Source organism: Oryzias latipes, chromosome 24, assembly GCF_002234675.1.
Source record: "Oryzias latipes chromosome 24, ASM223467v1".
Taxonomy (NCBI): Eukaryota; Metazoa; Chordata; class Actinopteri; order Beloniformes; family Adrianichthyidae; genus Oryzias; species Oryzias latipes.
The window spans coordinates 11,674,537-11,688,954 of NC_019882.2; the positions used below are offsets into that span (position 1 = coordinate 11,674,537).

Below are 14,418 nucleotides of genomic sequence, written 5' to 3' on the forward strand. Positions count from 1 at the left end.
CTCTAGAAGACCAGGATTATTGTTAACATGTATAAAAATAAATATTAACATATAAAACGAAATTCTAAATATGTACATCTGATATTTATATGAAAATCCTTTTGAGATTGTTAAAAATAGCTCAGATTTAAATAATACATGTAAATTATTCATTTTTGTTCGTACATTTATTAAACAAATTGGAAAAACAATGGCTGCATTACATTTTAGAACAATAATTTCAACTCAAGTAAACTTAACAGACTCTCCTGTCGCTGTTCCTCCCTTCTAGCCCTTTCCTCCTCTCTCTTCTGGGTCTTTAACATAAACCTTTAACCCAGTACGACAACGATTAACCGTTTATTAAAATGAAGTCAAATCTGATCATGTGTCTCTACCCATCTGGCACGAGCTAGCTTGAAAAAAAACAGGCTATCTTTCTCCATCCGCAAATGGATCGGATTTTCCTCATCCTCGTCTGTCCCTACATATATGAACACATTTAAAACATGTGTTAATAACTTGTGACTACGGTTAGAAGTCACTGCTTTTTGATGTAATATCTAGCGTTTGTTTTTAGCCTTTGGCGCTAATTCGCGTTAGCTTTAGCTAATGCTAATTAGCTTTAGCATTACTGAAATTGATGAGCTTCAAAACAATCTAGGTTGTTGATTGAGGAATATAACATATTAAACACATCATCTTAAGTATTTACAAATATATTTTACAACAGATACTGGATATTTTTTAATATACTTACATGTTTCGGTGGTTTTCCTTGCGCAACCGGCTGCCATTTTCGAATGATTCAGACGAATGATTATCTCGCGATAATCAGCCAACTTCCGTTTCTACTGAAATGCCTTCCGTTTCTGTCGAAAATTTCAGTAGTGTATGTGAGAGCATTTTCACATGTGTATGTGAGAGGATTTTCACATGTGTATGTGAGAGCATTTTCAGTAGTGTATGTGAGAGGATTTTCACATGTGTATGTGAGAGGATTTTCACATGTGTATGTGAGAGCATTTTCACATGTGTATGTGAGAGCATTTTCACATGTGTATGTGAGAGCATTTTCACATGTGTATGTGAGAGCATTTTCACATGTGTATGTGAGAGCATTTTCACATGTGTATGTGAGAGCATTTTCAGTAGTGTGTGTGAGAGCATTTTCACATGTGTATGTGAGAGCATTTTCACATGTGTATGTGAGAGATTTCACATGTGTATGTGAATGAATACATTTTCAGTTGTATGTATACAAGCATTTCACTAGTGTGTGTGAGTGATTTCGTATGTGTTTGTGAATGCTAATTCTGAATTATGTCCTACACGGCACCTCAGAGATACCTGTCATCGGTTTCAAGGAGCTGTCAAACGCTTGCAGGCCCGGCTCCCCCCACCCGCCCGACGAGGGATCAACCCCCGCAATCTACGACCTCTGTGCCAGGATGTTCGGGGATCCCGGCAGTCTGGGCCTTCAAGAATCACCATGGACACGCTCAGGTTTGCACTTCTGAACGCACGTCCATTTCAAACAAGTCATTTTATTTGAATGACACTTTCACATCGGAGCGTTTGGACTTCCTGTGCCTCACGGAGACACGGCAGTGGGAGACGGAGCACATCCACCTGAACGAACTGTGCCCCCCGGACTGCTCCGCGCTGAGCACCCCTGCTCCTCTGGACGGGGCGGGGATGGACTGGCTCTCATCCATCGGGATCTATCCCCCATCACCAAACTGAACTTCGACTACTTTGGCTCATTGGAACTTCAGATCATCAAAGTTGGATCTAACGCCCTGCATTCGAATTTACCAACCTCCTGGCCCTGCACAAGTTTTCTTAGATGAGTTTGCTGAGTTTTTATCTAGTATTATCACATTTGATAAAGTGCTTTTAGTGGGTGATTTTAATATTCTTATTGATGATTCTTCTTGTGTTTTTGCGTTACAGGTCTCACCCATATCAAAGGTCACACTTTGGACCTGGTTTTTTCTCTAGGCCTGGATATCAATCAGCTCTGTGTGAAAGACAGTTATGTAAGTGACCACAGTTGGATCTCTTTTAATATGACATTCCCTCTTTCACCCTTAGTCTATTCTTATATCTCACCGTCCTGTTCTAGCTCAGAATGTTGCTGATGGTTTTATTGAAATGTTTGACATGAATTCTTTTAAGAGTTTTTATGATGTTAATTCTTTTATGCAATCTTTTAACAGTCACTGTGAGTCAATTTTGAACGGGGTTCCTCCAGTCAGAGGGAAAGTTGCCTCTTCTAAAATGTCTTTTCCATGGATAAATGAAGAAATCCGCTGCTCCAGAAGGCTTTGTCGCAAGGTGGAGCGTTTATGGAAATCAACTAATTTGGAAGTACACAGGTTGCATCTGAAAGATCTGGGGCCTCATTTATAAACGTTGCGTACGCACAAAAAAAGGCGTACGCCACTCTCTACGCAATAATTGATATTTATAAAAAGCAAACTTGACGGGAAAATGTGCGGTCCTTCACGCAAGCTCTGACCCAGGCGTACGCACAAAAACGGGTGAAATGAGAAATGGCGACACCGTCGGCAGATAGAAGAAACACGTGAAAATGAAATGACAATACTGCCTCTCAGAAATTACATGAAGACTTCACAAAGCAAGTCTTACAATTAACAGCCTACACGAACACCCGTTTGATCGATCAGCAGTGAAACAAACAAAAAAAATCAAACGACAATTACAACAGAAATTCAAACGAACAGATATTTGCAAAAAGAAAAGTGAAATATGTTCTGCATATTGGCAAACTGATGCTCTCGTCAATGTATCCGTCTGGCGGAGCAGATATTGGTGCAATTAGACAGACAGACAGACAGACAGACAGACAGACAGACAGACAGATAGAGATCATTGGTTGTGATTTATTAAGGGAAAGATGCATAGGATGTGCGTGCGGACGGTTTTATAAATCCGAATATTTCTGTGCGTACGCACGTCCTATGATTCATCCGTGCGCCACTTCTGACGCAAATCCTACGCAAAGTTTTATAAATAAGGCCCCTGATCTGTGATCTAAATAAAATAATAAAACTGGCCAGATCAGCTTACTTTTCCAAACTTATTTCTACAAATAGGAAAAATCCTAAGGTTGTATTCAACACTCTAGATTCTCTAGTTGCACCTTGTGCCTCTAAATTCACAAAACTTTCTCAGCCTGACTGCAGTTCATTTCTTCAAGGTATCTTCGCTAAGGTTTTGGATGTTGGAGCAAACATCCCTCCTTTAGCCAGAAGAAGAATTTTTAACTTTTATGTTCATTTTCACAGTTTCATGTTGTAGAACTCGTAAGCGTTTGTCAAAAGTTTAAAAAAAATTAGTCATAAAGAAAGCTATTTTCTCTTAATATTTCAACGTTTATTGATGAAAATAAAACAATACTTCAGATACAAATCTTAAAAAAGTGTTACTTCCTGCTGGACGGAGTAGGAGCTCTGATGTTATTATGTCCTGTAGCAGCAGTCACTGACTACAATGACCATATTGTTTTCGCAGTTGGAACAACTTTGCCACCTTTCAGCGAGAATGTGACCCCCGCCGCATGCTCGAAAAGTCACCAAAACGTGCACACACCTGGGACAAATTGCAAATGAATTTTCCACAAAGTCAACGTCACCCCCCCAAAGACGATGACATCACGGGCAGCGTTCCCGTCAAAAAAATGAATGGGCCAAAGATCGCGTATGGGGCCGAACAAAATGTACTTCAAAATACAGTTACGAAACAAAAACACGTGTTGGGGATATCCCAAAGATGTTTTTAAATCATTATGGGACGGCAACACGACCTACGGCTTGGTGGCCATTTTGTGGCGAACTCTGAGAGTTGGCGATTGTTGTGTTTTCCCACGATATGGGAAAACGACACTTTTGTTTGAGCGATTTTCACGCAATTGCACACACTTGCTGCCAGCTCCAGTCTACAAACACCACAAAGGTGTCGTTGACCTTTGACCTTGGGAAAAGGCCGCCGTCCTCCATTTTAAAAAAAAAGCCCCTTTAGGCTCACATACAAACGAAAACTCGTCTTAGGGATTTTTTTTGCCATTGTCTCATAACTTCTCAGGCATCCATAGCAAGGTGATGTGGACAAAATGTTGGAATTAGACGTTGTAGATTTTGATCGGCGTGCACGTGGCGCATTCGCAACCATTGCCATCTTAGCTGGCTCGCACACTTTTTATCAGAATGTCGTGAAGAGGAAATATGCGATTCCCTGGCCCAGACTGAACAAAACGATGTTATGCACGACAAGATCGATAAAGGAATGTGGGCGTGGTAAGCAAAAAACCGTCGCAAAAAAATGTGCAGACTAGGCAAAAACGAAAAAATTTGGAACTTTTTTTGAGGCAACACAAGAAAAATGTGACCTGCTGTGGATGCCTAACCTAGAAAGTCAAGTTTCTATCCAGCCATCCATTTTCTTCACCAGTTTGATCCTTGCAAGTGGGGTCTGGTTAATGGTGGGTGGTGAGAGCACCGGTGGTGCCTACACCAGGGCAGCAGGGGCGGGTGGGGCGTAGAGGCGGGGAGCGAGGATGGGGTGGTGTGTAGACGTGGGAAGCGAGGGCGGGTGGGGCGTAGAGGCGGGGACCAAGGATGGGTGGGGCGTAGCGGTAGGGGGTGAGAGCGGATGGTGGGCAGCGAGGGAAGGGGCGGGTAGCGCCTGCGGGCCATACAATGCCGCTTGCAGCTTTAATTTATTTATTTTTCTGCTGCACACATTTTAAACACGTTGGTCACTACACTGACATAAATAATTACAAAACTCTGTTTATTTTAGCTGCTTTGCTGCTCCTTCTGGGTTTTACGCTGAGAGAAACGCCAGAATGGTTAAAAAGGATAGAACCCCGTTCAAACAGAATCGATCCAGACAGAGACACCTGATTGGTTAGAATCTGGACCAATCAGCAGCTGTTTAATGGCAGTTTTGTCACGTCAAACTGAAACTTAACTCAGCAACATCAAATAAAATTGTCTCGTAACTTCTCAGGCATCCATAGCAAGGTGATGTGGACAAAATGTTGGAATTAGACGTTGTAGATTTTGAACGGCGTGCGCGTGGCGCATTCGCAACCGTTGCCATCTTAGCTGGCTCGCACATTTTTATCAGAATGTCGTGAAGAGGAAATATGATGTGATCAATATGGTTTTATATGCAACGTGGTGTTAGAAATATCACGCATAGTTAAGGTCCAACTGCAATACATTCAATCTCCTGCATTTTTTCAAATTGGTCTAAAGATTTTAATCAGGAGTCTAGATTTGTGTTTTTTCCTCTCATCCATGTTCCGCCTAATTGAATAATTTATCAACTTTCACTTTTACCTTCAGAGTGCAGACTAAAAATGTTCTCTAATTACAGTTTTAGAGCCATCCTGTCTTTGTTGGATGCTGATATGTTATAAATGTTTAGTTCATGGTTTGATTTTCTCTTTAGTAATGATCTAACTAAAAATCAGTCTTGGCTCCACCCACTCTGTGATGGTGTCAGACATTTTAAAGCTAAAAGTTTACAAAAATAAAGAATAAACAAGACAGTCTAAGTGGTGAAAAGTTTTAGAAAGACAAAACAATAAGTTCAGACTCAACAACAAGACAATGGCCGAATCCAAATTCCTCCTCTATGGCTCCTCCCTGTTGTTCAGATTGTAGGAGCATTTAATGCTTCACTGGTGTCTGAACTGGTTTTTAAAGGGGGGGCTGTAGTGAAATTAAGGCTGGATGTCCCTCTAATCGCCTAATCCACGTTGCGGTCTGCTGCAATATAAGTAATGACTTTTTTTTGCATGATGTTTTAAAAATAGAAAACCGATCTTGTTCTGTGTCATAAAAGAGAAGCTTCCTGTTGGCAAATGTCTTAATCCTGTTTTTTTTTGTTTTCATCTATCAGATGACGGGTTGTGTCTGTGTTTTTCAAACTCTCTTTTGTATGACTTTCTACAAAAAAAATTACTTTTTGTGGAAAATTTGAAGTTTCCTATTTTACTTTTTTAAAGTCAAACTTCATGTCAGAGATGTTTAACTCAGATCCATGCAAAAAGGTTTTTGTTCATCCTAAAGTGAACCAGAAGAGTCATGATGCTCTCTTTTAAATGTGAGTCTCTGCAGCAGGATCAACAAAGACCCACACAAGAACACAACAGACTTTTTGAAAAACTGCAGAAAAAAACAAATAAAAAAACTGAAACTATTTTCTTGAAGTTTTAAGATTTCCTTGATTGTTAACTAAATTAAACAGAAAAGTCACATGTTCCTCTAAAACTGTTGAGTGGTTGTAATTTCATTCATATTTTTCTAAAATAAACTCTATAAACACTTTAAAAAAACAGATTCTGTTATTTAAAGTATAAAATCTGCTTTAAAGAGAAATATTTTATTGAATTCAATGTTTGCTTCTAATTGAAAAAAAATCCTGTTTCAACAGATATTTTTGTTTCATTTTTGTCTTTCTTAACTTCTGTGATGATTACATTAAAAGACTGAATATATATTATGACTTTTAATATAATCAATCAATATATAAAAACCAACATACATTTTTAAATGATCCACAGTGATGTTGTGTAAAAGTTTGTTTTTGTTTGAATCTGAAAATCCTGACAGAGCAAAGATTCACAGGAATCACTGAAAAGAACAGAATGTGTTTTTGTTTCTAAACTGTGAACAAATATGTGGTTAAAATATGATTTGATAAAACACAATTATAAACTAAAATCCTTCAAAATGTCTTACCTGTTAGAACGTAGACAGCATCTATCTTCACTTCATCATTTTCAACATACTGGCAGGTGAATCTTTTGTTGTTTCCACTCTGATGTTTCACAGTCAGAACAGAAACACAGTTTGTTTGTTTTTTAACCTCAAACTCAGGATTTTTACCAGACAGTTGAGATCCTGTCTCATCCATCCAGATGATGCTGTTTTCATTACAGACATTTGGTCCAATAAAACTCTTTAATGAGCATGTTAGGTCGACTCTTCCATAAACATCTGAAGGAGACGAAGAGTCTAAAGAAAAACAAAAAATAGGAAATAGTTTTCAGTCTATTCTTTTTGTCCTTCATTGATTTTTCTATTTAACATTTTTTAATGTGTGACACATTTACAGTTTTTACTAAAATCAAACTGATCTGAAGTTTATCAAGTTAAACTAAACAGGAAACTCTCAAACTCTCTGTTCACCTCATTAATCAGTGATAATCAGAGACATTGATCTTTACTGTTTATGGATTCATCAATTCAACCTATTTACTATAGAAAGAATGAAACATGTAATGATATTTTCTCCCATGAGTCGACTCTCTCACATCTCTCACACTAAACATGCTTTGTCAGCAGTTTGACCGTTTTCCAACCTAAATGATTCAATGAGTTCACATGTCAGAGTCTCTTCAGGGTTTGAGCTTTTTTTGGATCAGATCAGAATGTTGACATTCATGTAATCACAGAATTATTAAAGTCAGAATACTCACTGCTGAAAGTATTAAGATACACAGAAGCTTCATTCTGGTAATTTTTTCCAAGCCGACAGGCGTATTTTCCAGCATCTTCATCAGTGATGTTTCTGATGAGCAGAGAGCAGTCACTGCTCACATTCACTCTAACTGAACTCTGGACAACATTTTCTTTGCAGCTTATTAGTTTCAAACCAGGTTTCCCAGGTCTGTAGAACAACCAGTTAACATCATAGAATTGGTCAGAGGATGTATGAAGATTACACGGTAAAACGACGTCCTCTCCAACTCTTTTATAGAGCGTCTCCTGTTTAAGACTGAAACCTGCAGAAACAAGAAGAAACAGAAAATTACAATCAGACTGACAAACAGAATCATTGATAAAAAACTTCAGGTTTCTAAATACAGAGTAGAAATCCACAGTCTGCACACATGTTTACTTTCCTCTAATATTGACCTCATTCACATTTTAACATTTTTAACTGACATTTTCTGAATAGAATTGTAAATTCAGATGAGCACTTATTTTTTACTGTAATTGATGGTATGTACATCTCTTTTCCTCTTTTAAAATTTTTTGTTTGTGCTTTTAGAATTTGAAAGAAACAGCTACAAACAAACCAACATTTATTTCAGGGATCTGGAACCCACGGCTTTTTAGCCATATCTAGCTCTTTTGATGGTCACATCTGGTTCGCTGACAAATCTTCAATTTTAAAAAAGTTGTTTTATTAGACCAGTCCGTTTTGGGCGATGCGATGCCAGGGGGGCGCGCAGTAGTGTGATGCTTGGAGAAAATAAGTGTCTGGGCCACTATCAGTTTACTGTTGTCTGCTGTATCACAGAATTTGTACCAGCCTGAAACCTGCGCATGCCCGTCCCTGCAGCTGCGCAGCTCCTGTCTCTGAGGAGGAACGTGCAGCTGCAGGGACGGGATGTGTGAGAAGAAAAAGGGGAGGGGAGAAGCAGCGCACTGATTGTCAAAACTTACACCACGGTCCAGGTGAATACTCGATTCTGATTGGCTGCTGGGTGTGCGTTAAAAAGTGATATACCACAGTGATAACCGCACGGTAATAAAAGAAGTTCCGGTCACCTAGCTTAAATGTTTTGTATCACTGCGCCGTCTTCTTTAAAACAACCTTTTGCTTCATCATTTGGACAAAAACAACCGGTACGAAGTGAACTTTTTCTCTGAACTGATGCTTTATTCAACCCATCGGAAAGATCAGCGTATATATATCACTTTATATCGCCGAATCTTGACTGCAGCGGTGGTGAACCGATGGTGCAGCGTGACACGGACTAATTGTACCACATAGTTTGCTTTTTGTGAGAAAGGCGATCCAAATTGGAAAAAAAACAAGAATTAAGGACTAAAAACTGGTTACTATTTATTAGTTTTGTAAGTGACCATGGTATAATCAGGTAAATGGCCTTCGAAGTATGCATTATCTCTTTTTAATGCACTTTGCAGAAGCAACTGTTCAGGCTTCCACGGCGTGCGTTAAAAACTGATAATGCACACTTCGTCGGCCATTAACCGCTACTTAGAACAAGCTGCCCGTCACATTCCACACACTGCAGCATATGAGTGCTGCTATACTGACAATGTTTCAGAAATTCCCAATAGATCCTTCACAAACATAATTTTTAGGTACACTTGTAATATGAACTCACAGATCGTGCAAATTTTAGAATGTGCATTTATAAACCCGCTCTGATTTGAGAATCTCCCCACATTTGATTTGTGAGAGATTTCTCTGCGGTGAATATTGAGACTCCCTTCACGCTGCAGGTCAACTAATGTCACCATTGGCTAATTGCGACAGTAGTTTCTCTCCATTCTTAAAATCTGGGCTGAGAGTAAAGTCAGCCTCCAATTGTCCTGTTGTATACCCCTAAAGATAGAACAGAGGTATAATACTGACTTTAATCATGATGTATGATTTGATTTTGTTACTCCTAACTAGGGGCTTTGCATCTTCTAAATTTTAAATTTTTTCTGCCATGCTTGTGTGCCGTGCACCTTCAGTTCTGACATCAGTGTGGAAGCTGGAGAAAGTCTAAGGGGCCATTCGATTGGCTGAAAGCTAGCACGCCTGCTTTGCTGATGAGTTTGATTAACAGTTTCATTTGCCAATGGTGACATTAGTTGACCTGCAGCGTGAAGGGAGTCTCAATATTCACCAAAGAGAAATCTCTCACAAATGTGGGGAGATTCACAAATCAGAGCGGGTTCGTGAATGCACGCTCTAAAATTTACAGGATCTATGAGTTCATATTACAAGTGTACCTAAAAATTGATGTTTGTGAAGCATCTATTGTGCATTTCTGAAAAATGTATTGTGTTTTTCTGAAACACAGCGTGCACATTTGTGAGAAACACTCATTCTGCATTTGCAGAACACACTGTGTGTTTGTGAAACACAGGTTGTGCATTTGTGAAACACAACGTGAGAATTTCCAAATTTATATTCCACGTTTGCGTGAAATTACAGTTGTGAATCAGAGCGTGTGTATTTGTGAAACAGGTTGTGTGCATTTCTGATTATTGAGACTGAATTAAATCCATAGACCTACAGTAACCAGAATAAAAAACCCTAAAAGAGGTTAAGTCTCCATGTGTCAGTGTGGGAAAGGGACGCTACAATATTGTATGGCTCTCACAAAAATACATTAAATATATGTTAATGACTCTCTCTGCCAAAAATGTTCCCGACACATGATTTATATTATTTACAACATTTTGGGCATTAAAACAAATAAAGCCATTTGCAAACATTTGGTTATTTTTCTAACATTGATTAATTTAAGTCATGAATGAAGAGAAACTTTAAATCCTTAAAAGAAAATTAGTTTACTGCTAAAATATGAGATCAGTCAATCCATTTCTGAAATCGGTAGAGTTATTTGTGTTCTTGAAAGTTTTCCTTTTATTCTTTTTCTCAATTATTTTTTAGTCAACAAAACATAGATTGTTTTGATCTTTATTACCATTTAGTGCAGTTTTTGCAGTTAAAATAGCAAAAGCCATTTTAGTTCAAGGAAGTTAGTTCAGTTTTAGTTAATATTTCAATTTTTAGACTTTTCTCCACTGTGTTAACACTCTTCACAATCTTCATCTTCAGCTGTTTGCATTCAAATATGCATTTTTGCAGTAAATTGAACTTTTAAAACTTAAATTTAGCATTTTTTTCAAAATAAAAAAAATCTGTTGACTAAACAAATTACACCAAAGTTGTTTATTCTTCTTAAGGAATCTTTAAATTAAAATATATTTTTTTATCAAAAACAAAAGAATAAATTTAACCATCTTTATTCTATTAATAACCTACTTTTACAATTCACATCGTTTTTTTTAAATCACGTTATTTATAAAATATACCCACTATTTATAGGTGAACATTAACAAATATGTATTACCTCCAGACTGAAGCATGAAAATAAGGATTAATTCCAGTCGTAGAAACATTTTTAGTTTGTTGGTTTCTCGCTGTAAATGCTCATTTCCTCTTTGATGAGGACTAAATAGAAAAGAAAGTATTGGCTCCACCCACTCAATATTTTTAGTGTCAGTACATTTTTGAGAGATGTCAGAGAGAAAGGATAAATTAGAATAAAATAAAACATAAAAATACATTTCTAAAGGTAAAAATTAAACAAAAAAAGACAATTGATGTCTTTATATTTGAAGATAAAGCTCCACAGTTCATCAGTTTAGTATCATAAAAAAAAAAGTCTTTCTTTTTCATGCAGTCAGGAGTGTCCTAAAAGAGGAAATTCAGTGTTTCTTCATTTTATGTACTCATGTGTCAACACGAGCGAATCAGGCACACTAATGAAGATGGGGGACTCAACCAGGGAAGACGTGGTTCCAACTTAAAACAAATATTTATTATAAATGGAATGAAAGACAAGACCCAAACAATAAAACAACACTAGGGGCCTCAAGCTCTCCTGCAAACAGATCTAGTACTCAACAAAAACCCCAACAGAACAAAAACTAGTCACGAGTCCCCATAGGCCTCCAAGTCCCAGGAGCGCCTGCGCAGTAACATGGTCAGCAGCAAGGGAGGTGGGAGAGAAGACGCTGCTTTCAGCGGCTGACCCATCAGACAAGTGGAGTGGATGACAGGGACACGTGGGACAGTTTGTTCACAAACTGTCTGGTTTTGATCTTTTTTAACAAACGTTATCATCAAAGCAGCAACTGAAAAAACTCTTATTACATAAATAAGTCAGTCCTCTTTTTATTTACAGTCCTTTTTCAGAAAATTTCACAGAAACACACATTCAAAATATACACATCATATACATACATACATACATATATATATATATATATATATATATATATATATATATATATATATATATATATATATATATATATATATATATATATATATATATACATACATATGTACATATATATATATATATATATATATATATATATATATATATATATATATATATATATATATATATATATACATACATACATATGTACATATATATATATGTACATATATATATATATATATATATATATATATATATATATATATATATATATATATATATATATATATATATATATATATATATATATATATATATATATACATACATACATACATACATATGTACATATATATATATATATATATATATATATATATATACATACATACATATGTACATATATATATATATATATATATATATATGTATATACATATGTACATATGTATGTATATATATATATATATATATATATATATATATATATATATATATATATATATATATATATATATATATATAAATATATATATACGATTTATTAACAACCTTTGTTAACAAATTAAGAAGTATTTATTATTGTTTGGGGTTCTAGTAAAACATTTATTAGCATTATAGATGCCTCACAGAAACCTAACTGTTGATAAGCTTAACACGTTTTATAAACTAACTCCACAAATTAATAGGTTTTATTAATGTGTAAGATGCTAGTAAGATATTTATTAGCATCATAGATGTCTTGCAAACACCTGAAAGTGTTAACAAGATTAATTAACATCTAAAGTCAGACCATTTTCTTCAAAATCCATATTAATAAACTGCTTACAAGCTTAACAAATTTGTGAACAGTTTATTGAATGTTTTGCTGCACCTCATCTAAAGTGTGGGATGTTTTTACCACATTCATAATGCTCATTTATAATGCTTGTTAATGTGTTAACAAAGCTTGTTAAGGAATCTTAATAAAAAAGTGTTACCAAATTTGGAGATTATTTTGTGTCTATTTTCAATAAAGAGAGATGACAAATACAAAAGTAAAGATTTAGTAGAGAAACAGAAATATCTACAGAAATAAATATGTCCATAAATCTTTGGTGGTTACATTCTGAGTCGATGGCGTCTTGCATGTGTGAAACTAGCTCAGACCACAGATGAATAAACCCCAGAGTCTATAGACGCTGATGGAGGTCAAAGGCCTGGAGAACAGGGTGGAGGAGAGAGCCGGCAAAACCGTCTAGAAAGTTAAGAGATGAAATGGAAAATTATTATGAAAGTGAATTTAAAAGTAAAAATATGAGAAGAAAGGTGAGCGTTCATCTATTGGTTCAGATTAAAGGCTTCATGATGACTGGAGTGTGGAGTGAAGCAACAGCAGCACAAAGTTCCTGGAAGTGAAGAAGATCTTCCAGCCAATGCCGACTAATCATGTTTTTCAGATTTTGAAGGCTGTTTATAAAACAATGTTTAAAAAAAAACTGCAATCTTTTAATAATATAATGCATGCAGTTTTAATACCCTTTCTAACACCTATCATCTGCACATTACATTTCTCACAGCTGTCATTGAAAAAAGAAGAAGAGGAAGTTACTTGTTCCTTTGATATGTAGAGGTGTTGCACTGCAGCTCTTTATGCCACACGCTCTACTAAAGATATCTTGTTTACAATGCTTGCTACTTATTTTGTTTTTAAGATGTCATTACACCTAATTCTTGGAAAAAAATGCATTAAAATGTTTTTTTTTCTACTTGTCCTGTCCAAAACCTGAGCAAAAAGATAAAACCTGAGGGCCTCTAATGTTAAACAGATGTCCACATAAGAGGTTTATTTTTATAAAGCCCTCTTGTATTGAAGCTTCATTTTATTTTAATTTTACTTGAATGGATTTCTTTTTGGACTGGATGAAAGACAGAAGAGAATGGGGAAATTAGATTTGTGATCCAGAAAGATCTGCAGAAACAAATACCTTTACAAATCTTTGGTGGTTAGACTCTGGGCTGATGACGTCTAGCATGTGTGAGATGAACGGAGAGTATTGATTACACTGTTAGTGGTTTAGGGTCAGACCATGCCAAAGCGTCACTCTAAGTGGAGAACGGGGTGTAGGAATGGCGGCAAATGATCTACAATGCAGAGAATTAAACATCCTTCAATCAAAAAATGTATATATGAGAAGAAAGGTGGGCATTTATCTATTGGCTCAGACTGAAGGTGTAATGATGATTGGAGTGTAGAGTGAAATAACAGCAGCCCAAAGTTCATGGAAGTGAGGTAGATCTTCACGATTGAGATTTCATCAAAGCTTCACAAACAACAACCAACAACTCTCTGAAGTTTTAGAAGAATTGGTTTAACTGCAACTTGACATTTTTGTTGTTTCTTCTTTTCTTAACACACATCAGGTGCTGTATTTGGTAACTCGATCCCTCCCACATCCCAAAGTACTGATAGAAGTTTTAATATTCAAGCTGACAGATTAAAACATTAAGCCTGGTCTGTTTTAATAGAGTTGATATAAGACTTAATTTAGGATGAGTGTTAAAAAGTTACATGTTCTGTTCAGATAAAAGCAAAAGAAAAGGAAAGAGAAGTGCTGATAAAGATAAAAAACCACATTGTGTGTTAACAA

The 14,418-nt window shown here is 36.3% G+C and overlaps 1 protein-coding gene across 1 annotated transcript in view; it reads right to left on the bottom strand.

Moving 5' to 3' along the window:
• LOC101155651 (titin-like) overlaps positions 1 to 14,418 on the bottom strand; it is a 73,680-nt gene that overhangs the window by 56,349 nt on the left and 2,913 nt on the right. Inside the window, exons 2-3 of the mRNA XM_023953293.1 lie at positions 7,499 to 7,804; positions 6,759 to 7,034 (exon numbers count right to left, since the gene is read on the bottom strand). Coding sequence (XP_023809061.1) covers positions 6,759 to 7,034; positions 7,499 to 7,804 — 582 coding nt within the window. The remainder of the gene's footprint in view (positions 1 to 6,758; positions 7,035 to 7,498; positions 7,805 to 14,418) is intronic.